Source organism: Bos mutus, chromosome 9, assembly GCF_027580195.1.
Source record: "Bos mutus isolate GX-2022 chromosome 9, NWIPB_WYAK_1.1, whole genome shotgun sequence".
NCBI classification, from domain to species: domain Eukaryota; kingdom Metazoa; phylum Chordata; class Mammalia; order Artiodactyla; family Bovidae; genus Bos; species Bos mutus.
In genome coordinates, this window is record NC_091625.1 from 102,485,322 (window position 1) to 102,511,965 (window position 26,644).

General features: G+C 50.8%; 1 protein-coding gene across 2 annotated transcripts in view; it reads left to right on the forward strand.

Moving 5' to 3' along the window:
• Positions 1-26,644, forward strand: part of SMOC2 (SPARC related modular calcium binding 2) — a 157,706-nt gene that overhangs the window by 94,582 nt on the left and 36,480 nt on the right. For both annotated transcript variants that reach the window (XM_070377061.1, XM_070377062.1), the window contains exons 8-9: positions 16,725-16,911; positions 24,045-24,127. In XM_070377061.1, coding sequence (XP_070233162.1) covers positions 16,725-16,911; positions 24,045-24,127 — 270 coding nt within the window. The remainder of the gene's footprint in view (positions 1-16,724; positions 16,912-24,044; positions 24,128-26,644) is intronic.

Here is a 26,644-nt window from a genome sequence, read left to right on the forward strand (position 1 = left end):
CACTTGGCTTTCCCACCCTCACCCACAAGCTTTGGCCTGTTGTTTCTTCCATAATATGCCGTCTAGGTTGGTCATAACTTTCCTTCCAAGGAGTAAGCGTCTTTTAATTTCATGGCTGCAATCACCATCTGCAGTGATTTTGGAGCCCCCCAAAATAAACCCTGACACTGTTTCCACTGTTTCCCCGTCTATTTGCCATGAAGTGATGGGACCGGATGCCATGATCTTAGTTTTCTGAATGTTGATCTTTAAGCCAACTTTTTCACTCTCCTCTTTTACTTTCATCAAGAGGCTCTTTAGTTCTTCTTCACTTTCTGCCATAAGGGTGGCGTCATCTGCATATCTGAGGTTATTGATATTTCTCCCGGAAATCTTGATTCCAGCTTGTGCTTCATCCAGTCCAGCGTTTCTCATGATGTACTCTGCATAGCAGTTAAATAAGCAGGGTGACAATATACAGTCTTGATGTACTCCTTTTCCTATTTGGAACCAGTCTGTTGTTCCATGTCCAGTTCTAACTGTTGCTTCCTGACCTGCATACAGGTTTCTCAAGAGGAGGTCAGGTGGTCTGGTATTCCCATCTCTTTCAGAATTTTCCACAGTTTGTTGTGATCGACACAGTCAAAGGCTTTGGCATAGTTAATAAAGCAGAAATAGATGTTTTCCTGAAACTCTCTTCCTTTTTCCATGATCCAGCAGATGTTGGCAATTTGGTCTCTGGTTCCTCTGCCTTTTATAAAACCAGCTTGAACATCTGGAAGTTCATGGTTCACGTATTGCTGAAGCCTGGCTTGGAGAATTTTGAGCATTACTTTACTAGCGTGTGAGATGAGTGCAATTGTGCAGTAGTTTGAGCATTCTTTGGCATTGCCTTTCTTTGGGATTGGAATGAAGACTGACCTTTTCCAGTCCTGTGGCCACTGCTGAGTTTTCCAAATTTGCTGGCATATTGAGTGCAGCACTTTCACAGCGTCATCTTTCAGGATTTGAAATAGCTCAACTGGAATTCCATCACCTCCACTAGCTTTGTTTGTAGTGATGCTTCCTAAGGCCCACTTGACTTCACATTCCAGGATGTCTGGCTCTAGATGAGTGAGACAGCCATGAAATTAAAAGATGCTTACTCTTTGGAAGGAAAGTTATGACCAACCTAGACACCATATTGAAAAGCAGAGACATTACTTTGCCAACAAAGGTCCGTCTAGTCAAGGCTATGGTTTTTCCAGTGGTTATGTATGGATGTGAGAGTTGGACCATAAAGAAGGTTGAGTGCTGAAAAATTGATGCTTTTGAACTGTGGTGTTGGAGAAGACTCTTGAGAGTCCCTTGGACTACAAGGAGATCCAACCAGTCCATCCTAAAGGAGATCAGTCCTGGGTGATCATTGAAAGGACTGATTCTGAAGCTAAAACTCCAACACTTTGGCCACCTGATGCGAAGAGCTGAGCCATTTGAAAAGACCCTGATGCTGGGAAAGATTGAGGGCAGGAGGAGAAGGGGATGACAGAGGATGAGATGGTTGGATGGCATCACCGACTCAATGGACATGGATTTGGGTGGACTCTGGGAGTTGGTGATGGACAGGGAGGCCTGGTGTGCTGCGGTTCATGGGGTCGCAAACAGCTGGACACGACTGAGTGACTGAACTGAACTGAACTGATGAAAGTTAGAGATCTTTCGGGACAGGGACTCATCCTAGACTAAGATGCTTGTCTGCGGGCCGCCGCCTCTGAGCAGGTGTCTCTGCTCCATCTGGCCCTCACTTGCCCATCCCATCCCCGAGGGAGAATGGGGTGCTAAACTGGAGGGGGCGCCTGGCGCAGGGCTCCGTGTGCTTCGCTGACTCCAGCTCCCAGGGCCAGTCCAGTGGGGGCCTGTCCTCACCCTGCAGAGACGGGCGTTGGAGGATCAACCCCAGGACTCTCAGTTGGTGAGAACTGGAGCGCGGCTCTGTACTCTCCCTGGGCCATGGCGAGTCCAGGACACCAGGGCGGGCGGTGGGGCAGAGGCAGCGTCTTTGGGGTCAGAATGCTGCTGTGATTTCTTTTTCTCATCTCAGTTTTGTAAAACCCTTTTTTTTTTTTTTTTTTTTTTTTTTTGGACGTGCAAAGAAAACTAATTTGGAGAAATTTGGCTACCTCTGTGTATTGGCCTGAGTGGACACTGTGTATTTTAAAATAGGTTTGTAATCAGCTGCATTAGCTTGAATTACTGGTGTTAACGTGGAACTTTTCTGGAAAATGGAGCACGTTCTGACTCCTGGTGTAAGGCATCCAAACGTAAAGTCAGACGCTTTTCTTGGTGTCTTTTTGTTACGTCTCCTAATTTGACAGAATTTAAAGGGAAAGAAGGTAGTAATTTTAGAGCGTGTTTTTGGCCACATGAAGCGTTATCCCTTGCTGACCGCTAAGGGTTCCGTGAGTGAGGAAAGGACCGGGTGATGCTGTCTCAGAGAGAGAGAGGGTCAGTGTCCAGGGCTGGCCTGGGCCTCGGGTCTGTGGGCAGGGGCCGGAGACGCTCCCGTGTGGGGACCTCCTGAGACTCACGGAGGCCAGGGCGGTGTGGTGTGTGTAGGGATGGTTCCAGGAAGCATCAGGAGCATCAGGGTCCATGTGGAGGGAAGAGTGGGGTAATGTGATCGTCACTCACAGAACAATCCAGAAGATGCAGAGAGAGGACGGGAAGGGGTGTGATTTGCAACCGGTCACCATCAGGGGCTCCGAGGTCATTCTGGGGTGGGTGGTCTTCACCGGGACTCACCACACTTGTTACCCACCCCCCCACCCCCCACCACTGGGGTCTGGGTCTCATGTTCAGGCTGGAAATGGTTACTTGGGTCTGTTGCTATGGGAATAAATGTGGGAAGAAATCAACTAGAATGGACACCCGTCACTGTTTTCTTTCCAAAGAAACTGTATCCAAGAATTGCATCCAAATCTTTATTTTTTGGAAACACGTGTTTGACTGTGGGCTTCCCGTGTTACCTGTTTACCGGTTTTTGGATCTTCCCAGACAGGCGTTGTGTGCGGCTTCCAAGGATGGGGGGCTGGGGGGCCGTGGATGGGTGTGAGTTCTCACCGGCCTTTCCTGGCTCTGACGTTCTGAGACAGAAAGCCTTTCAGAGCCTGTATTTCCTCACTGGTAACATACACATAGTAATGTGTATACCCCATTCTGTTACTACCAGGATTGAAGGAGAATGTGCAGAAATCTGGGTCCCACAGGCCTGTAAGCATTATGGCAACAATCCTGGGTTAAAAAGCTAAAGTTAAAAGTCTTTCATTGGAATTAATTATACAACCATCTTAAACGTGTGCCCTTAGTGGGCAAAACCTTGCTCCATGAATACCAGTTTGACTTTTTACTGAAAATGGATGTGTGAATAGTTATATTCCATCAGAACTCTAAGTATCAAGGTCTTCCCCCATCCAGTCTCCCATTTCTACGAAGTCAAACTCTAAGGAAACAACTCTCTTTATTTTATTTCTGTCTTTGGTCACCTGTGTTTTAATTTGTTGCTCGTTGTTCAGTCACTAAGTCGTGTCCACCTCTTTGCGACCCCATGACCCACAGCATGCCAGGCTCCCCTATCCTTCACCGTTTCCTGGAGCTTGCTCAAGCTCATGTCCACTGAGTCAGTGATGCCTTCCAACCATCTCATCCTGTCACCCCCTTCTCCTCCTGCCCTCGGCTTTCCCAGCATCAGTCGGCTTTTGCACCAGGTAGCCAGAACCGCAAACAGTTCTATGACCGATGAAGACAACATGTGTATGAATTAAGTAATCAGTTCTAAGAGGTTGGGCCTGGCCTCAGACCAGGACTCTGGGGCCAGGATGGCTCAGTTCAAACCTAGTCTCTGCTGCTTGTTATCCTGACGGCATGGATGAGAATGTAACTCACCTTCTCTGATTCAGTGACTGAGTTTGCAAAACGATGACAGTGATTCCACTTCACAGAATTACAGCAAAGCGATTCAGTTATATGTTCTATAGCTGAATATACAGTTATATGTATACAGTTACATAACATATAACTGAATGTATACAGTCTTTTCCATTATGGTGTGATTAAGTAAATTAATACCTGAAAAACATGTAGGCTAAGTACCCACTAAATGTTATAATTATCAGTCTCCAACCTCTGCTGTGTGTAAAACTCACGTGCTGTTTATAAGTGGATCCTACTTGGCAGGTTGTTTATGATTTTATCCCCAGAATGTTTTTATATGTGAAGTCCTTTCTAAACCTCAGAATACTTCACAGACCTCCATTGTCTGTAGCAGTTCACCTTTTAGTATCCACCGACTAAGTGACATGTAATCACACACAGCAGGTAGGTGTAGTGAGGGAAATCATGTGCATTGTATGAACCCCGACAGCATTCATATACCTTTTAACACAAGCAGTGTGAAGGTGCCAGTCTTCCTGTTGGTTCAGGGTCCTGACAAGCTTTGCCTGTGCGTCCGCTGAGCGCCTCTGGGGGGCCGCACCGCCGAGCGCCTCTGGGGGGGCCGCACTGCCGAGCGCCTCTGGGGGGACCACACCGCTGCCCCGCAGGGGAGCAGGCATCCCCCCTTCACTTCGGCAGCAAGTCGTCATTGTCTCGTGTTGTCTCCTGTGTGTTTCTTTTCTTTCTTTCTTTCTTTTTCAATTTTTGTTTATTGGAAGCTAATTGCTTTACAATATTGTACTGGTTTTTGCCAAACATAACATGAGCCAGCCACTCCCTGTGCATTTTTACCTGGGTTACTAACGGTCAGGTTCATTATTTTCTATCAGGCGTGTCTGGTGGCCTCAGATTAAGCCCTCATTGTCCCGCATAGGGACCAGAGACAGTCTTGAACTGGTCCTTCGTCTGAGAGCTTTGCCACCAGGGCTTTTAAAGCACAGACATGACCCTGCACTCACTCTTATGAGGCTTTCTGCTGCTTGTGGAAATCCCTTTACCTGCTCCAGGGCCCCCACTCTGGCCCCTGCTGCCCTGCAGCCACCACATGCCGTGGATCCTCCTTCCGCAGCTGCTTCCTTGTGTGACGCCCAGCCCCTCATCTGTGGTGTCTGCTGAGAACTGAACCTGTGCCGTTGATTGTGTGCACAGGAAAGGCAGAAGCAAAATGCCTGGAGAAGCAAGACATTCGGTGGTTTGACCAGGAGTATTTTTTGAGACAATCTTGAAAATGCTATAAAGAGATGCAAAGAAAATGGACGATGTTGATTTTGCCCTCTGAGGCTGACACCAGGCTGCCTGTTGTATCAGACAGCTACTGCGTCATAACAAGTAGCCCCGGGGTGTTAGCTGTCATCACTGACAAGTGTGCACTTCTCATGCATCTGCTGATCTTGGCTGGGCTCCGCTGGGATGCTCCAGGCTGCACGTGGGCCTGGGTCTGCCCCGTACGTGTCTCATTCTCCCAGCCTGAGCGGAGACACTGGGAATGCCCTTCTCCCAGCAGCACCTACGGCCCAGGGAGACGGTCCACACACAGCCAGGTGTCCAGCCCCAGCTTGTCTAATGCCTGCAGACAGCTCTATGCAGTTCCTATGTCTGAGCCCAAAGTCACAGCACAGGGAGGACCCCCTGCCAGTGTGGGAGGAGCTGCAAACCCCTGGCGATGGGGAGAGAGGATGGATTGGCCAGCACAGCATCATTTGTTCCTGAACATGAGGGCATAGTTATCCTGAGTGGGACGATTAAGAGGCAGAAGCACCCTCAGGATGGGCGTGAGCATCGGATGAGGAAGCAATGCGTTTCTGGGACCTCCAGGCTGTGACTGCCATGGTAACTGGCTGGGCAGAGGCCACCGACGGTGAACAAACTGGCCCACTGGTTCCACAGTGCTGCAGGGCAGCTGACGCAGCAGGAGCCCGGCCAGCAGACAGCACTGAGCGGGACCCAAGGGCTGGGCCCAGGAAGCTGGGGGCGGATGGACTCACTGGTCCTGTCTGCAGCAGATTTGTCTGAAAACTGCCCGCAGCTTAGACGTTCCTGCAGAGCAGACGCGTGCCCACAGGACATGGGACCCGAGCAGATTTTGCACGCTCTGTTCTCACAGCAAAACTTGTCTTTACCCAGGAAGTCAGTACTCAGAGGCCCAAGACCCTTATTACCTTGTCGTTATTATTACTATTGGAGTTTTGTTGCTGAACAAGGCTGTGTTAGTTTTGGGTGTGTAGCAAAGTGATTCAGTTACATGTACACGTATGTACACATATGCATACATCTTCCTTTTCAGATTCTTTCCCCATTTAGGTTATAACGGAGCATAGAGTAGAGTTTCCTGTGCTATACAGTGGGTCCCTGCTGGTTATCTATTTTATATGTAGGTCGCACAGAGTCGGACACGACTGAAGTGACTTGGCAGCAGCAGCACCAACAGTGCGTGTTATGTAAGGGACTTCTCAGGTGGCGCTGGTGGTAAAGAACCTGCCTGCCAAAGCGGAAGACAAGAGACCTGGGTTCGATTCCTGGGTGGGGAAGATCCCCTGGAGGAGGGCATGGGAACCCACTCCAATTCTTGCCTGGAGAATCCCATGGACAGAGGAGCCTGGCAGGCTACAGTCCGTGGAGTTTCATAAATTCAGACACAACTGAGCAAGTAACACCAACCAGGATCCCTATTTTACTCTTAGTAAAAGGGCCTTTCCGTGTCATTTAGGTGTCTGTCTGCTGGGAACATGTCCACACAGTAAGGTGGGCTGTGGCGCATGCGCCCCCCCAGCAGCACCCACCCCAGGACAGGAGGCTCCCCCTTGCATGCTCTTGGACGCTTCCTGGGTTGGGTCTTCTGGGAGGAAACTACTGTCGAATTTCCATCACTCAAGGATCCTTTCTCTGGGCGGGCATTGTCTATAAATGAAGTGATAGCACCGTGTAACCCCTGATTTCTGCCGCTTTTAATCATTGTAATAGCTTTGAGATTCACTCTTGTTGGCTGTAATTGTTACCCATTTTTCCCTCTAGTTTATATGAAGGATTGTATATTGTATGCATATACCACGATCTGTGCCTTTTCCAGTAAGTGGCTATTTTAGTTGTTAACGTTTGGGGGATATTGAGAGTGTTGACTAAAAACATATAGTCACACCTGAAAGTAGAGAGTTACTTTATCTGGTGGGAATGTTTAGAACTCCGAGCCCAGGAGCCTACATCTCAGTATCTCTGAGAAAACTGCTCCAAGGAAGCAGAAGGGGGAGTCAGGCTGTATATAAGTTTGCAACAAAGGGAGCAGGCAGTTTGAACATCATAGATCAGATATCAAGTAAAGAAATTTAGCGTCCTGTGATGGGAAGATACAAGCCTCTGGGCTCGCTGAATTCTCCCCTTTCATGTGAACCTCAGCTGTCTGGGCCCATCCTGTCTCCTGTTCACCCTAAGGAGCCGCAGATGACAGCTTCTTGTATTTCCAGCTCCTCAGCAATCACCATGGAGGTGGGGTGGCAGAATCTGCTGGATCACAGTTTGGGGAGCCCTCATTCACCTTTGGAGGCCAGAGTCACTGATGGCTATGACAGTCCTGTTGATTGATATGGCAGGAGGCATCTTCATTTCACAAGAGTGAAGCTGGCCCAGGCGTCCTGCACTTGTCCCCTTGGGGACGCGTGTTCTGTTTACTCCAGGGATGGTGACTGCAGTCATGAAATTGAAAGACGCTTACTTGTTGGAAGGAAAGTTACGACCAGCCTAGACAGCATATTAAAAAGCAGAGACGTTACTTTGCCAACAAAGGTCCGTCTAGTCAAGGCTATGGTTTTTCCAGTGGTCATGTATGGATATGAGAATTGGACTCTAAAGAAAGCTGAGCACAGAAGAATTGATGCTTTTGAACTGTGGTGTTGGAGAAGACTCTTGAGAGTCCCTTGGACTGCAAGGAGATCCAACCAGTCCATCCTAAAGGAGATCAGTCCTGGGTGTTCATTGGAAGGACTGATGCTGAAGCTGAAGCCCTAATACTTTGGCCACCTGATACAAAGAGCTGACTCATTGGAAAAGACCCTGATGCTGGGAAAGATTGAGGGCAGGAGGAGAAGGGAATGACAGAGGATGAGATGGTTGGATGATATCACCGACTCAATGGACATGGATGGGTTTGGGTGGACTCCAGGAGTTGGTGATGGACAACGAGGCCTGGGGTGCTGTGGTTCCTGGGGTCGCAAAGAGTCAGACATGACTGAGCAACTGAACTGAACTGAAGCCCTGGAGCAGATGTCACACTGGGTGAGGGATGCAGGAGGGTGCCCTCGGCTGGGCGTCCTCACCAGCCTGCATGCTTCTGGTCTGGGTCATTAAGGCCCCTCTCCCAGGCCCACCATGGGACCTCCTGTGAGTTTACTGCATTTTCCTGGTAACCAAGGATGCCTAGGAATTTTCTCACATGCCTATTATTCATCTTGAATTGTCTGTTCAAATCTTTGCCCCATTTATATTAGATTATTTGTCTTTTCTAATTGATTTGTAGGGTTCATTGACATAACCTGAATATTTGTCAGATGTATGTGTTTTAGGAACATTTTCTTCCTGTCTGGGGCCTGCCATCTCACTTTATTAATAGTATCTTTTGGTGAGTGTAAGTTTTAAACTATATCAATAATGTCCAGTTTACCAGATCTCTCTTTTGTGGGTAGGGTTTTCTGTGTCTATTCTAAAACTCCTTCTCTAACCTAACGTCACAAAGATGGTCTACTGTATCTTCCGTGAAGGTGACATATTTTTAGCTCTTTTGTTTACATCTCTATCTCAGGGGCTTCCCAGTTGGTGCTAGAGGTAAGGAATCCACATGCAGTGCTGGAGAGGTGAGAGGAATGAGCTCAGTCACTGGATCAGGAAGATCCCCTGGAGGAGGAAATGGCAACCTGCTCCAGTATTCTTGCCTGGAGAATCCCATGGACAGAGAAGCCTGACTGGCTATAGTTCATAGGGTCTCAAAGAGTTGGACGTGACTGAACATCTGAGAACAGTCTATCTCAGATGAAGGTCTGTGTATGATGTGAGTCAGGCTTTCTGTTTAAATTGGCGTATAGGTAGCCCATTGTTTAGAATCGTCCTTGAAACGATTTTCCCTTTGAATTGATTTGGTGCCTCGTAAAATATTGGTTGAGCATACATTTCTATATCTATTTATGAACAGTTTGTTCTTTCTCCTCAATCTGTTTAATTATCCTTATTTGGATAGCATTCTGTCTAGATAAGCAGTTTTACAGTAACTTTTCAAGTAAGGTGACATTAGTCCTCCAAGTTTATTATTTTGGAAGAGGGCTTTGGATATTTCAGTCTTTTGAATTTTCATACACATTTTAGAACACGTCAAATTTCTACGAAAAACCTTCCTAGTATTTTGATAGAAATCATTCTGAGTTCACAGATCAATTTGGGGAGAATTAACATGATAACATTAGTGAGTTCTCTAATCAATTAATGTGGTACTGTTCTCTCTGTTTAAGCATATTCCCTTTATTTTTCTCAGGAATGCCTTTTGGTTTTCAGTCTCTTCCATGTCTTTTCCTAAATTTATTCTTGATTATTTTATGTTTTGACGTCATTGCAAATGTCGCTTAAAATCATCTTCTGGTCCTCCATGCTAGTCTACGGAGATTCCGCTGATTTTGTACATCACTTGCTGTATTCACTTATTATTTCTAGCAGTTTCTTTCTACAGGTGTTTCAATTCCTTATATGTGCACATTTCTGTCATGTGTGATTAAAAACAGTTCTACATTTTCTTTCCAATCTTTATTCCTATCCTTTCCTTACCTTTTTGGGGATTGCCCAGGACCTCTAATATAATGAAAAATAGCAGAGATGAGATTCTTTTCCATCTTAGAGTGATAGCATTCAATCTTGTATCACTAAGCGTGTGGTTAACTACAGAAAAAAATACGCTGTTTACCAGTTAGAGAAGATTTTCTTCTAATCCCCATTTTCTGAGAGTTTTGCTACTTAACTGATGAAGAAGTTCACTGTAATAAAAGAGAACCCAGTTTTCTCTGCCTAAAGCCAGATAGGGTGACTGTAACTGAAAACTTCTGCTCTCAGGGTGTAATATTATCACAACGTCTAAGCGAGTTATGAGCACTGTTTCAGCATTTTAAATAATCGCTTCAAATTTGCAAGGCTCGTCATCCTTCTCTGTAAGCCCGCCCGCACGCTACGCTGTCAGCATCTCTGCCCACCTTGGGAGGCAGGAGCCTGGGGTGGTGGTGTTTGGCAGGTAATTCCTCGTTTCTGTGATTGATTCCCTGAAGCCAGGAGGCGAGGAGGGCGGGACTCAGTCTGTTCATCTCCATTTCGTACTGTGCAGCCATGTTTCTGGAAGGATTACCAGAGGATTAAATAAAAACCCTTTGACTTTGAAAATTAAATCTGCTCAGTTGCCTCTGCATGACTCTACCTGAGAATAAATAAGGAGACGAGAGTCAGAAGAGAAAAGCATCTGCCAGTGTCCGTCAGACACGAGTGGACGCGAGCGTCACGTCTGGGCATGCTATCCACACCTGCAGTGATTTCTGATGGCGTCCCGAGGCATGCTGCTGCTGCTGGGAAGTGATTTTATAGTTCTCTAGAAACGAGGCACGTCTGGGGAAGCAGACTGTTCCAAGAGCAGATTATCATGTGAGGAAAGGGACCAGTCCCTTAACTAATACCGAGAACAGTCGACCTGCAGCTGGGCGACACTCTCCCCACAACACTCGACAGGAGTGAAGCTGTAGCAGGGACTGTGGCCAGAGGGGAGGAGTCCTGGCACAGTGCGCAGAGCAAAGGAAGCAGATTCAAGAGGCGGCGAGCGGACCCAGAGGAACTTCCGGGGGCAGAGTCCTGTGTCCAGGTGATGGTCATGGGGGTTGGAACACACGCACGTTCAAATATTTCAGTGTGTTGAAGCTTCTCTGGACTTCATACCTGTTGGAATGTGAAACATAAAACTGAATATTAATGAGAAGCCCATAAGCAGGGAAGGGAAGTGAAGTGAGTGAAGTCGCTCAGTCGTGTCCGATGCTGCGACCCCATGGACTGTAGCCCACCAGGCTCCTCCGTCCGTGGGATTCTCCAGGCAAGAATACTGGAGTGGGTTGCCATTTCCTTCTCCAGGGGATCTTCCCAACCCAGGGATCGAACCCGGGTCTCCCACGTTGCAGGCAGACGCTTTACCATCTGAGCCACCAGGGAAGCCCATAAGCAGGGACACTGAGCACAAAACGATACCTGCAGCGGGCGTCCTTCTGAAATGCGGCCGAATCTGAAGATCATGCTTTTAAAATGTGTGCGGTTTGTTATTGCTTCCTATAAAAATGCTTCAGGCTTCATCATATTAAAATCAAGCATCCTCTGTTTAAAGAGATCTTCATTTAAGAGGTTCCCCCCCCCTTTAAGTTCATAAATGTCTGGTGGCTACTTATTGTCATCTAATCCCCTTTGGTTGTCAGATTATTTGAACAATCTGTCAAATACTTTCTAAGTCACTAAAATTTGCTAGTTTGGAAGATAAACTAATTTTAATGGACATTCTACCAAATTTATAGAAGTAGCTTTCTAAAAATACAGAGTTGTTATATGAGTTATTAGAACTGATACAAGCAAATTGGAATTGTACTTGTGTTTCTAGTCTAATATATATGTGAAAAAGTACTGAGGCAGACTATTTCCAAAGTGCTAAGTGCATCTCAGAAGTCTGCTCAAAATACGATGAGGAGCCCAGGAGATGGATATCAAAATCAAAAACATCGAAAAGTTCGTAGCATTAGAGAAGGCACAAACACAGCTGCTTGGAACTGGAGAAGTTTAAGTCAAATTTGCCACAGAAGAAAGTACAGCACAGTCACCATAATCATAGTCAAGAATTCACACATGTTTGTGTGCGAACAGTACCATCAGGAGGTTAGTTAAGCTGGAGCAAGAAGACAGCCATCGAGATATGTCTGCAAAGCCAAGGCTCAGGTGAGAATGGATTTAATACACCAAATAGAAAGCTATCCTTTCGTAGATAATGTTGAGATCTGGGGGCATGATGAATTACATGTATAACTTGGAAATTTGAGCCGACCCCTCTATTACCAGACACAAAATGTGTAGAATCTGCAGCTGAAGTCTGATCCATTTTAATTCTCATCTGTTCCCCGAGGCTTTGTTATACACCTTGACTTGATAGTTCAGGTATGTAGGACAATGTAGCATAAGCCTGGGTGTTGTATTAATGAAACAAGAGTTATAGGAAAAAGATGTGGTTTAAAAATATGTATGGTATTAAATACACATAAAGTTTTCTTTGGGTTATGACTCTGGCTCTTTACAGGAGCTTTTACTCTTTGTGCTTCTGCGTCTAATTTTTTGTTGTTGTTGTTGGAGGGGCTGTGTTAAACTTTTGCTCATTATTAGTAACACCTTGCAGTGTCCTAGAAGCCTGCCACTTGGCCGGCATTACGCCAGCAGCCATGGTGACTGAGAGGCAGGCGAGACAGTCGCGGTGCGGGGTGTGGAATCTGTGAGGTGAGAATGTTGCTGGAACTCATAAGGCTGGTAATTCGAGGCTGGAGAGCAGCCAGTCCGTCCCCTAGTCCAGAACCTGAGCTTTGCCCGTAAGACTTGACGCTGGTGTCTCCTGGAGTCTCCAGGCCTCAGGTGTTTTCTCTTCAATTTCTAATTCTCCAGGAATGAGAACCTCATTCACTGCAACATCTTTTTCTTTTATTTCTCCTCAAAGTATGTTTCAGGCTTCTTTCCTTAGGAAAACAAATCTTTCTTTGACCCAATCATCAGTTTAAATAATCTCTCAGCTTTTCCTTTGCCACGGCAAACTCCTCAAAGGGGACCTCTCTCTGAGCGGTCTTGCTCAGAAGATACAGTGCCTTACCTTTCTTTGAATTCCCTCATGTTAAAATTTCTTCTACACTGCATTCACTTTTATCTCTTTATTCTTCCTTCACACATTAACTCCTCAACATTTAATTCAAGAGAAACCTGTATAGCAAAAGCCCTTCTGAATAGGAAAGACATCTATGACCATACCATCCTGAACACACCCAATCTTGTCTGAACAGGAGAGAAAGCATAGATATTTTCATCTAACCTGTTAAAATGGATGTTATAATTTGAAGTTTGTGAGCACTGGTTATTTGTTTTCCTGCTGAATTATTTCCAGAATCTCAAAGTTCATTTTCATCCATTGATGGGCATTCTTTGCGATGGATTCAAAGCGAACTTTCAGTGGGGTCATTATTGTAAACTGCAACCTTAGTCCCTTCTGTGGCCCTGGACCATCGGCCAGCAGCAGGGGTCTCTGCCTCCGCACACACTGGTCACGTGGTCTGCAGCCCGTCCCCCCCTTTATGCCGCCAGTTCCTTTTGACCATCTCTCCTTCCTTCTTTCCTATTTCCTCCATCATTAATCAGTTCTCTCATTTCCAGTTTCTCTAAAAATTCCCCCATTCTGTGCCCTTTCCTCCTGTGAGTCCTCCTTTCCTCCTGCCCTGTGAGTCCTCCTTTCCTCCTGCCCTGTGAGTCCTCCTTTCCTCCTGCCCTGTGAGTCCTCCTTTCCTCCTGCCCTGTGAGTCCTCCTTTCCTCCTGTGAGTCCTCCTTTCCTCCTGCCCTGTGAGTCCTCCTTTCCTCCTGTGAGTCCTCCTTTCCTCCTGCCCTGTGAGTCCTCCTTTCCTCCTGTGTGGTGAGTCCTCCTTTCCTCCTGTGTTATGGGCCCTCACTGATGATTTTCTGAAACGTGGCTGGGACTTGTGCCCTAGAATCCTGATCCCCGGGTCTCAGGACTGAAAGTCCCCAGTGCCGGGATGCACAGCTGGTTTATATCCCTCTGTCAGCTCTCCTTCTCCTTCCATCAGTGCAGTTGACGTCCTGCGCAGAGCAGGGCATCTGTGCTGAGAGAACCACCCCCCCACCAGGAGCATCTTCCTTTGCCATCCTGTGTGGCCCCGTGGAACCAGAAGGGGCAGAGCTCAGCTGTCCCAGTGAGGAGGGTGATTTTTAAACAGCGAGATGGGACACCCTTTAGCTTCAGTTCCCTAGGGCCATCGTGAATTAGACTAAAGAAGATCTACTTCCTTCCATATGGCCATAAAATGTAATTGCATTCTCCCATAGGAGAAACTGAATTCCCCACACAGAGCCAGGTTTACCAAATAAAATTGTACAAGTTAACAGTTCTAACTTCAGCCAGGATGTTTATATAAACAAACACAAATCTCTTCTGACTTGGCAATAATATCTTCCATATTTTACAACAGTCTCAGCAAATTTTAAGAGGTGGTCAATTTAATCAATCCTACTTTGCTTACGATGAGCCTTCAAATATGATGTAAAATCCTCAAAAGGGCCATTTCAAGAATTTTCCAGAACCCATTCTATAGATACAGCATGTCCTTGGATGGAGCATGAAACGCATTTTGTGCCCAGACAATCACACCATAAATTCTGTTCACTAACAAAACTTCTGAAAAAGGGCCAAGTGAACATTAAAGTAAGCAATGTGTTTTCCAGGAGAGCTTTCTGGAACAGAAGCCCTTGCGTCAGCTGAGTCTCCTGAGTGTGGGGCTCCAGTTAGGAACGGGCCAGCCGCTCCAAGGACGGCTAAGAGCAGGACCCAGTTGCCTCTGGAAACACGTGGCTCAGCCTGCATCCTTCTTGGTTCCTGCCTCAATCTGATTTAAAGTAGTGCATCTGTCACTTTAGAAAGCAACACGAGTCACGTCATTGTGACTCCACGCCAGTTTCCCAGTTACAGTTGGAGCCAACGCCTTGTTAAGATAACCGGGTAACACAGGGGTGGGTTTGATTTATGTATCTGTTTGCAATGAACTTGAACTTGGGCAAACTTCAAGCTGGTGAGGGGTAGGGAGGCCTGGTGTACTGCAGTCCACAGCGTCCCAAAGAGTTGGATACGGCTGGGCGACTGAGCACCACCGCAACTGTTTGCCGGGTGAAATCTAGAATCTACAGAAAAGTCCAGGGGTTATAGGAAACAATCAGGATGGCGTTTTGAAGAAAGTGAGTGGTGCTGTTGTAAGAAACGCAGCGGCGTTCATTATTTGTACGTATTAGCGATGAGCTGGAATTGAAGTAGCATCTGCTGCGCGCATGGGTCAGCACTGGAGCTGCGCCTAGAGAGACGCTCGTCAGCCAGTGTGTGCCGAGTGTGCTGAACCACACAGTGGGGCGCTCGAGGGAAACCAGTGCCCCGTCCTGATGTTGACCTGCTTCACAGCCACAGCTCTGCTAGTTACGATTCTTAACTTACAGACCCTCCCCTCAAAAATATCCACCTCCGGAGAGTCAAAGTCACGGGGAATGTAATAGAGCTGCATGGACACCTTGGGGAGCAGGGGGCGGCCGACCACTCAGGGTCCCGTAGCCCCTGCAGCCCAGATGCTCACAGACCACACGCTGCCCTAAGGACCGTGGCCGTGGCCAGGGCAGCGCCTGGGCCTCCTCCACGGACGCTGAGGACCCAGAGTCTTCTCTGTCTCGGGGACCAGGGTGCTTGCTATTAGGAACAGAAATGCAAGCCCTCATCCAAGGGCCCTGTCTTCCCCCCTCCCTCTTGCTCATTAAATGCTACAGAACACCTGTGAGATGTAGACCCACCCCACCCCCTCCGGCTCCGCGCTCATCCTACAGAACATCAACCTGGACTCATGGCCATACGGCCCCCGCCTTCCTTGTCCATCGCCAGGAGGCTGAGGTCAGCCTGGCAGGGAGCTCCATGCGTGCCTCTGAGTGGGAGCAAGGGGGGGACCCACAGGTGACCTTCACCTGTGGACGTGAGCAGGGGTGCCGTGGTCCACACGCAGCAGCGTCTGCCGATGCAGTCTGCAGGCAGACTAGTCACAGCAGCACACGTGCGTGACTGTCCTCGTGGTGCAAACGGACTCACTAGAGTAAGAAAAATCTAGCTGGTTTCTCACTAATAATGCCGTCACTATGAGTTATCTCACGATAGATTTATGGTCTGCCTGTGACATGCCAGACCTTTTTAAGGGCTGGCTGCTGCTCCTGCTGCTAAATTGCTTCAGTCGTGTCCGACTCTGTGCGACCCCATAGACGGCAGCCCACCAGGCTCTGCCATCCCTGGGATTCTCCAGGCAAGAACACTGGAGTGGGTTGCCATTTCCTTCTCCCGGGGATCTTCCCGACCCAGGGACTCCCTAGATCTAAGTTACCTCACATCTAAATGCAAAAAAGAAACGGGATCTATTAACGTAGGAAGACAGAAGCCCCTACGCATTGAAACGCTGTGCTTAGAATTCTGAGTTTAGCTGTTCAGTTCACTGTTCAGCGGCTTTCCTGCAGGCGAGCTTCAGCACTCACCTTGCACCGCCCACAACGCTGGCCCGACTGGCGCGGCTCCTCCTCCTCTTGACCGATTTCCGGGCATGCGGCCTGTTTGGCAAGCACTGCAGCGGAGCCTCTGGGGCTGACATGCTGCAGCCTCGGCCTCAGGCAGCCCTCGGGCAGGGCACGGTGGTGGGGGATGTTCACCTGGGACCCTCCTGGGGGTGCTCAGTGGCCCTGGACTGGGTGTCTGCCAGCCCCTCCCTCCATCTGGGGACCCAGAGCAGAGGGCCATGGCTGTCGCTGGGGTCCGGGTCCTACCCATGGCCTTGGAAGCCCAAGGACATCAGATCCCCTGTGGAAGCTGTCCACCCTGCCGCCACAGCAGCGCGGGGACCCTACTGGCCGGCCCCACCCTGTTTCCCAGGCGCTCACTCCCGTCTCCTCCTCACTGCAGTGTCCTCGTGCGACCAGGAACAGCAGTCGGCCCTGGAGGAGGCCAGGCAGCCCAAGAACGACAATGTGGTCATCCCCGAGTGCGCCCATGGCGGCCTCTACAAGCCGGTGCAGTGCCATCCGTCCACGGGCTACTGCTGGTGTGTCCTGGTGGACACCGGCCGCCCCATCCCCGGCACGTCCACCAGGTAAGGCTTCCTGCCCGCCGTGGGCTCGAGGCCCCGAGGCCTGAGCTCACCTGCTGCTCAGCGTTAACGCCCATGGTGGACACCGGCCGCCCCATCCCTGGCACGTCCACCAGGTAAGCTCTGGAACGCAGGCTTCCCGCCTGCCATGGACTCGAGGCCCCGAGGCCTGAGCTCACCTGCTGCTCAGCGTTAATGCCCGTGGACGCGAGGCCCGGGAAGAGTGTCCCCTGACAGGACCGGAGCTTGACGCTTTAGGCAGGGCATGCTCCCATCCTGTTCACGCAGGCTGCGGTCACGGAGGATGGCTCTGACGTCCGGCTGGCTGGGCAGGTGCTGAGAGTGTGTCCTCGTCGCCTCAGCCTCTTTTTGGTGAAGGGGCTGGCTGCCCAGATGGCTGTCTGTAGTCCAGGGGTATCTGTGTCCTGAAGTCACTGCTAAAAAAGAGAGTGCTGAGGTCAAGGGTTCGAAACAAAACCCAACCTATTCACTCATGTTTTGTGTGAGTTTGAGCAAAGCAAGTCATTTCGTGACAGCACCAGAAGCCCTGCTCCCTGATCACGGGAATGGTGTGAATGTCAGTGAGGGTGTTTCTGCAGCTATTGGTTACATGCCTCGACCTTTGACTTCTCACACATTGATACAGAAATAGTTTCTACGTATTAGTTACTCAGCTGTGTCTGACTCTTTGCGGCCCCGTGGACTGTAGCCCACCAGGCTTGTCTGTCCATGGGATTTCCCAGGCAAGAACACTGGTTTGGGTTGCCATTCCCCTCTCCAGGGGATCTTTCTGACGCAAGGATTGAACCTGGGTCTCCTGCATTGCAGGCAGATTTTTTACCATCTGAGCTGCCAGGGAAGCCCATAAAAATAGCTTCTACATACAGGGAAATGAGCCTGGTTGCCTCTGCAGCCCTGAGGTGTGAGCACTCCTATGTCTCCTAAGACACTTCCCCAGTTTCTCAAGTGTGACTGCCACGTGTGTGGATGGGGAAACACCGCACAGACTCCGGGAGCTGGAGGGATGGTGAGCAGCTGCTGTCTCCTGATGGAAAGGTCCAGGCACGCCTGGAGCCTGTCTGGTTCATCAGAGAGACCAGGCTCCGTGGGGGCCCCGCCGTGGGGATGGGGGTGTCCAGGACAGGGGCCAGGGTTCCCTCCGCGGCAGTTGTAGGAAATGGTTTCAAACCCGAAGAGGACGCACATCGTCCCACAGTTTTGTGTGTGAAATCGCTTCTTTGGTTCCTGAGCACATGTGTATTGCAGGGAGAGCTCTTTTCTGAGAAACCTTTCTTGGAGAGTGACCTCTGGACGCCCTTCACACTCTGGCTTGTGGATGGTGCATTAAGTTCAGGGGTTTGTTCCCCATGCTGGGCTGCATGAGCCACTGGAAGTTCCCTTAGCGCTGGCCAATGGAGTCCTGACCCTGTCAAGGCCAGGCCTGTACAGATGGGCCCAGAGGGTGAGGTCAGCTTCAGCACGTTGTCCCAAAGAACCCGCGAACACTTACCTTACAATTGGACGGGAAACACAAGAGAACTCCCCCGACCCCGGCATCCAGCCTGCTTTCATTCTGCCCAGATGTTATCAGAGCCCAGCACCACGGTCTCGTTTCCCCTATTTTTGCCTGCAGGAGCAAGGGACTCCCTCTTCTTTGAATTTCAAGAAGCAGACTTAGATTAGACCCTGGGGAGGAGATGCTTCAGATTAGAGGTGTGGGTTTTCTCCCGTTTGTGCTTCATTCATCTATTCTGCCTGATGCTGGCTGTCGCGACCCTGACACTGTCAGGACCAAGGCGGTGACGTGACCGAGCAGAGTGGGGTCCCGTGCGGGCTCCGTGCCCTGCTGGGGGTGTCAGCATCTGCACGTCCCACGGGGCTCCTCCCGTGGCGGCCGCAGCAGTCCACAGGCCCTGTCCACCTCTTTTCGTCTCCTCCTCTCTCGATCTCCAATTCACCAGCTTGCTCTGCGCCTCGCCTCTGTCCTGGCTTCCAGCAGCATCACATGGCCCTGACAACATGGTGTGGCTTTTCTTCCCTGTGGTTCCTCCGTGTGTCTCCCCTCACTCTACCTGGCCAGACCAGGCCCCAGCGATCAGCACCCAGGCATGGACGGGGCCACCCCCGGGCGCCCAAAGCCAGGCAGTGCGGATTGTACTTGTGACAGAGTTCAGCACGGAAAGGGTGCGACCCTGAAAGCTCTGAGAGACACCCCCGCCCTGTATCACCCCTGAAAGCTCCGAGAGACGCCCCTGCCCTGTATCCATTCACCTTCTATTCACCAAACACTTGAATCCCTCGACATTGCAGATGCCACCCTAGGGGACATACAGGGAACAAAAGAGACCAAAATCTGGGCTTCACGGAGCCTCCGTTCTGATGGAGGGAAAGGGACGGTAAGCAGAACACGTGAGCAGATGAGCTGAATGTGAGCAATGTGCTGGCCCACGACAGCTGTGCTGGAAGAAAACAGAGGAAATGGAGACAGAGAATGTTGGGGTGTGACTTCCATGGAGTGGCTGGGGGCTCCCCAAAATGTTGACGTTGTAGTCAGGTCCTGAGGAATTGAGGAGCAAGCTGATGCTGTCTCTGGGCTAAGGTGGCAGTCTGGAAGGGTGAATGCGGCCCCCACATTGCAAGTCTCAGAGCCAGGATCTGTTCAGTTTTGACCGCAAGAGGGGCTGTATCAATTAGGAAGCTCTTCATTTCCAGCAGCGATAAATCTTGCAAATGGGTGTAAACATCGAGGGACCGTGTGACCTGAAGACAAGTGCGGAGACGGACGAGTCCCCTTTCAGTGGGTCCTGTGACTGGTTGACACCACCAAGGACACGGAGTCTCCGAAACTTTCCTCTCACGTCCTCATTGTGTTGTGACTGCCCTTGGACAGACGCCCCTCGTGGTCACAAGACGGCTTCAGGGATCCGGGCATCTCACTCAGACACCATGTTCTCAGAGGACACACAGCCTGTCTCTCTCAGGAGCTGAGTCTGCTTTCCTAAAAGTCCCCTGGCGGATTAAATTCATGGATTATTGGCCATAATTGGATCATATGACTATGGCTAAACCCATCAGTAGCAAGAAAAAATGAATTTGGGTTAAACTGATTTCTAGGGAGTCTTACATGCTGGGAAGTCAGTCAAAATCATCAACTTTAAGGCATATCTGATCTTATGTGTGAGCCTCCCCCGCCCTCTCACAGCCCTGCTTCTACTGTGAAGGACAGCAGGGTTGCAGAAAGCCTTCTGTGTTACTATTTAAATACTGTCTGTTGCATAAATGCTATTTTCTTGTAGCTTTCTGAAATTAGGGAGATTAGTTATGATTTACTTTTGGGTAGACAGTTCACGCCCCTCCACCAATCATTCTCTGTATTTTCTAATGGGGAAGAATAATTTAAAAATCAAACAGTAAGAAGACATAAAGTGCACTGTCTTTATAAGCTGGATTCTTTCCTGTGCCATCCTGCCCGGAAACTACATTACAAAGGACACACTTTGTTTCGGGCCTGTACCAAGGGCAGTGAACACACAGCACAGAGAGCAGCCGCGGGGCAGACTTCCAGATGGGACAGTCATCAGGGCGAACCATGAGTCCGGCCGGGCGCTGGTGCCTCTCCTGGCTCCTCTGCCTTTTTGAGTGAAAACCGACCTCTTGGCTGAGATGTCTAGACCACCGGCAGGCGGAAGCCCGAGCCCCTGTGAGCTGGATCCCAGGCCCCTGTGAACCGGATCTCAGGCCCCTGTGAACCGGATCTCAGGCCCCTGTGAACCAGATCCCAGGCCCCTGTGAACCAGATCCCAGGCTCCTGTGAACCGGATCCCGGGCCCCCATGAGCTGGATCCCAGGCCCCGTGAGCTGGATCCCAGGCCCCTGTGAACCGGATCCCGGGCCCCCATGAGCTGGATCCCAGGCCCCGTGAGCTGGATCCTGGGCCCCCATGAGTTGGATCCTGGGCCCCCATGAGCTGGATCTAGGGCCCCTGTGTGAGCCCAGGCCACGCGTGGTGGGATATGATCTGGGAGGAGGGGCAGGTTCCCACCTGGTCGCTAACTGATGGTGGGGAGAGCCGGCAGCGAGCTATTGGGTTAAGCGTGGACCAGGCTGACTGCCAGCTGCTACATTAGTGTGCAGAACCAAGGGATTTCTCTTCTACTTTCTTGACGGCTGATGAGGGTTTGTGCACCTGGCATCAGGCAAAACTATCTCTTACCTGCCTGAGGGCCCTGTTCCTCAACTATTCAAAACAGGCCCTTTATATTTTCGATTACTCACTGGCAAATGTGAATTATCTGAAATTAAATGGAAATTTCTCCCTGGCAGAGAGCCTGGGATCTGATGGGCAACCAGAAAATCAAGAGATGCTCTTCTTTTACATAAAATAAGTTAAAACAAACACCATTGAAAAGGGTGGTGATGGATGTCAACACAACTTAACAGGTTTTATCTGAGTCTTCAAAGGCATCGATTCTGTTTCTTGAGATTGTCATTTCTGCAAATTGAAAGACGTTTGCTCCTTGGAAGAAAAGCTATGGCAAACAGCATATTAAAAAGCAGAGACATTACTTTGCCGACAAAGGTCCCTGTGGACAAAGCTATGGTTTTTCCAGCGGTCAGGTATGGATGTGAGAGTTGGACTCTAAAGAAAGCTGTGTGCCGAAGAATTGATGCTTTTGAACTTTGGTTTTGGAGAAGACTTTTGAGAGTCCCTTGGACAGAAAGGAGATCAAACCACTCAATCCTAAAGGAAATCAACCCTGAATATTCATTGGAAGGACTGATGCTGAAGCTGAAGCTCCAGTACTTCAGCCACCTGATGAGAAGAACTTACTCATGGGAAAAGACCCTGATGCTGGGAAAGATTGAAGGCTGGAGGAGGAGGGGATGATGACAGAGGATGAGATGGCTAATGGCGCCACCGACTCGATGAACATGAGTTTGAGTGAACTCCGGGAGTTGGTGATGGGTAGGGAGGCCTGGCGTGCTGCAGTCCATGGGGTCGCCAAGAGTCAGAGACGACTGAGCGGTATTCTTCTAAAAGGAGGGGAATGCTGCCCTTTAAACATACATGGTTTAATGTAAGCACAGTGCTGGGATTCTTAAGACCTCCTGCCCAAATTTGGAGCAAAACCAGGATGACCGTGCAGTGTGGCCAGTTCCCAGGCTGCTTCGAGGTTCAAGATTCAGAATGGAGTTGGCAGTGATGTGGTTTCTTATCATTGCGTGTTGGCTCTGAGCCTTTCACAGGCTGGACACGGTTTGTGTTAAAAGTCAGCTTCCTAACACACAAAGCAGCCCGTGCCTGAGGTTCTCGCAGGCGAGACGTCCCAGGAGTGGCTGGCCGGTCGGCCTCCCTGGGAGTCCTGGCCCCGGCGGGGACTGCTCAGTCAGGAGCTGGGACCTGGCGTGTCCTTTCCCTGGAGCTGGCGTTTCACAGGCTGCTGGCTGTGAAGGTGTCAGCTCTAGTGTGGGTACCAATGCCAACCTCCCAAGCCTCACGGATACTCACCTGGAGTCTGAAACAACACTGTTCAGTCTTGAGCATAGGTTCAGTTTCCCCAGATTGAACAGGCGTAACAGCGAGCCCTCAGCCATCTCTCAGTTATGAAATTTCTTTCTCAAATGTTCCCCTGGTGAATTTCTGGCTTTCACCTGCCTGTCACAGCCCCAGGTGTGAGAGGGGACGCCAGGTGGGTAACGGGTCCCTTCACCCCCATTCACGTTCCCGTGACGTGACTTCAATGCCAACTGCACTGAACCCCACTGCATTTCAAAGAATGTGTGTTAATGGCTTGTGGTGAAAATGTGATAATGTGACTGTTTTCCAAAGTGTGTCAGGAATGTTTTAATTTCAAAAACAACTCTTTCAAAAGGCATATTAAGTTAGCGTGCGTGGGGTGCTAGGTTTTCTGGTATCAAAGAGGCCGCTCAGAGTCTGAGGGCCGGAGGAGCCCGCGGTGCCCTGGCTTTGCTTCAGCCAGGCTGGACGCACCCCTCATGGCCAGCCGGCTCCCTGGGCCCCAGGAAGGGCCTCTGGGAAGCTCTCCCTTTGGAGAGAAACCTCATTCTTTCATTTTCTCGGGTAGGAGGACAAGGAATGTGGGAAATAAGAGTCAGAAATATCCCTGTGAAGTGAGCACGATCTCGTGTCTCCTTCTGGGAGTGTGGAAGGACACTGGGCCGCAGGAGGGGTGAGGATCGAGGGGGCTTTGTTGACTCCCTGAGAGTCAGCGGCCCCCGGAACCCAACTGTCCCCCCTGCGCCCACCCCAGATCTGCACCGACTTGTTAACGTTTTCCGGGAAGCCTTCCTGACTCCCGAGGCTCCCTCAGGTACCCTGGAGGGCAGGTTCTCAGGCATCCTCGGGGACTGTCAGCGTCCCCACGAGCCAGGTGGCCTGGGGCTGCCCGTGTCTCCCCGCCAGGGGCGTTTATGAAGAGCCTGGAGGGAGGCCCCGCGGGGGATGCTCAGGGGATGCTCGCGAGCTGTCCACCTGGGCTGGGGTCTGGCGCGCACCTGGCAGGTGGTCCTTTCTGGGGTCCCCGGAGCGCCTGCTCCCTGACTTGAAGTAACTCGCAGCCACCCTGTCCGCCTGCTCGACGTCAGGGCCCCCAGTTCCTGTCGGCTCTGAGGGGCCAGAACGGAGCTCTTACTTTACTGTTTGAACACGTAGGGAGGCAACCTTTTGCAGCATCATGAGCAAGGCTGGGGACATGCTGGTCCTTGAGTGATGCGTCTGTCTAGAGTCCTGAGGTTCCCTCTGCGGCTTTGCTCTCTCTGGGGTAGGGATGGGTGCCTGTGCCCCCCGCCCCTACTTTGGTGCCGATGCTGGCGTTTCCCCTCCTCCGACCCCTCCCTGCCCGGTCCTGGGGCGGTGCGTCCCCTGCACAGGACGTGTTGCCGAGACTGGCTTGAGAGACAGAGCCCGGGGTGTCGTGTGTGTCCTTATGGACTGTGAAGAAGATGTTAAGTTGTTGCAAGGTCAATAAAGGTCCATCCTGGACATTGCAACATGATGGCCGGACACCCCGTGTGTCCCAGGGCCCAGGAAGCCTGCTGTGTGAGCGAGCGGGAATCCGAGGCAAGCCCGCCTCAGAGGCTCAAACCAGCTGGTCTCTCTCCTCCCCTCCTCCCAGGTACGAGCAGCCGAAATGCGACAACACGGCCAGGGCTCATCCGGCCAGAACGCGGGACCTGTACAAGAGCCGCCAGCTCCAAGGTGAGTGGGCCGGGCTGGGCCGGGCTCCTCGGCCGCCGCTCTGCACTTTCCTGCAGATTTGCGGGGGAAGGGGCTCAAGCGAGTTTGGTTGTGAAGAATGATCTCTAATTAAGAGAGGCAGTGAGTTTAACCCTGTAATTATTACAAATAGCATTCACTGAAATGTGTTATGGCTGTTCTCTTTCATCAAAAAGCCCGTGAGTGTCCACGAGACACCAAGAAGGGTGACGTCAGCCGTTGACTTGAAGCCCCGCCCGGACGGGGGTCTTCCAGGTGTTGAGGTGCACTTGAACTTGGCTGAGGGGCACGGCCTCCCGGCTGGGTTGCCACCGTGCGGCTCATCTGATGAGATCGTGGGGTGAGAGACCCGACCCCTGCGTCGGGGGTGGGTTCAGTGGCATCGGTAGGATGCTGTGAAGGTCGTTGCCGTTTTGTTTCATTTCCATTTTCTTTTTCCCCTTAAATGCCTCCCGATGGTGTCTGTTTCGTCAAAGCCTCAGAGACCATGAAAATCTCTTCCCCGGCACCTTTCCTTTAGGGTGCGTGCTGGATCTCGGTCTTACACGGGGCCTGGAGAGCTTGCTGTTTAGACAAATTCTGTGGTCGCCGTCGCCTGATGTGTACTTTCATTGAATCCATAAAGAGAGTTTTAGATTCTGAAAGTTGGAGATGTTGCTCTGCCTGTGGCAGAGGCAGAGAAGACGGGAGGGTCATCCGACCACCTCCGTACCCTGCCAACGACGCCCGGAGCAAAGGCACTGGACACAGAGGAGGCGGGGAGGGCGGGACCCGGTCCGGTTTGTGTCAGAACCACCGCGCCCCGCCCGGTGCTGACCCTGAGCCGCTGGTCTCAGGTTTTCATCACTTCCCTCCTCACCATCCTTCCAGGGCAGGTGGAGGGCCTCTGACGTCACGGCTCTGTGTGAGTGCTCGCCGGCTCGCCGGGGTGCACGTTCATGAGTCAGGGTGCTTTCTGGATCTTGGGGCAGGGTTGGCGGGGGACGGTGAGAAAGGGCAGGAAGAGAGACCCTGAAGGTGCAAACACCCCTGAAGGAGATTCCTAGAGTGACGTCTGTGTGTGCGTGTCTTGGCCTCGGGAGGAGCGCCCAGGGTGTCCTCAGGCCCCCTCCCTGGCCTGAAATCTGGTTCAGCGCCAGTGGACGGCACGCTTTCTTAACAGGGAAGAGTGGGTTTAGCAGACTCATCACGCGACTGTCCGCCCTTTCGCCCGTCTTGACCACACCACTGAAACTTCAGGCCATCTGCTCTTTGTCTCTGAGGTGCTCACTTTTCTTTTTGATAATCTGAAACTGCCTTACCTCTATCTCAAGCTGTGTGTGCTTTTTGCCTGCATAATGTCAATGCCATTAATGAATGTGCGGTCAAGCTCTGGTCTTCATTAGTTAGAGACCCAGACCTTCCTTAGTTCAACGACAGACAGACAGGCGCGCCCCTCGCGGCTCCTCTTGGGGGCTGTGCCTGGGGACTCCTGGGCTGGACTCTGGGCTAAAAGGCTGGAGTGGTCATTCATCCTCTGGGGACCACTGACCCTCAATACTGGGAAACACTACGTGACGTCACTGCGGGCTCGTGTGGGGTCAGACGGGCCACCTAGAGAAAGGTCACCCAGCCCTTCAGGGAGAGCCGCAGGAGGGCGCTCTCAGAGCTGTGGAGGCCTCACCCGCCCGCCGGAAGGAGCGGGGCGGGCGGGCTGCCCCCACAAAGGTGCCCCCCAGTCCTGCCCTGAAGCCCGAGTCCCGGGCACGCAAGCCTTTTACGCAAACCCTGAAAAGGTCAGCTTATTTTGCAATCGTGGATGTTTGGGAGTGCACCATTCATGACCACTTAATCATTTTGCTTTTTTGAAGATAATTATCCTTATTAGGGAAAAACAAGTAGGTCTTAAAATAACTCCTGGATGGAGGCTGTTCTTGTCAAGAGGGGAAGACGGTATCCAAAATAATACAGCACCATGGTGGGCAGGCAGACACTTCTCAGTCCAATGCTGATGTGTTTTCTTCTTAAAAGGCATGGATTTCATTTTAGGCAGCTTTATTAAGTTTCAGCCAGTAAGGGCCACTCACTTTCCCAGCCAGGCTGACAGTGTCCTCACGCACAGCTCACTTGTTCGGCGGTTTGCCGACTGCCAAGTGTTCATCCACATGCTGTGTGGGAGACAGCGTGGACCTCCAGGCTCACAGTAACCGTGGGAAGGTGGTCACTTAATCTTGGGGTTCGTGCTTGGCCCTGTGGAGGCACCATGGTCCAGCCTGAGGGGTCAGTTCCTGGGAACGGGGCTGTGGTTTCCACTCTCGGAGGTTATTCTCCGACCCTGTAATGTGCCTCACACGACTGACGGTCGTACCTGAGAGGAGTCAAAACCTCACACCAGAGAGACTTCCCACAAAGGCGCTGGGCACACCTTTCTCTGCGGATCTGCCCTGCCTGGTTTCCACTGGCGTCTCTTCATCTCGGTGGCATTTGGAATCATCTGTCTGCCCGACTCCTGGCCGACCC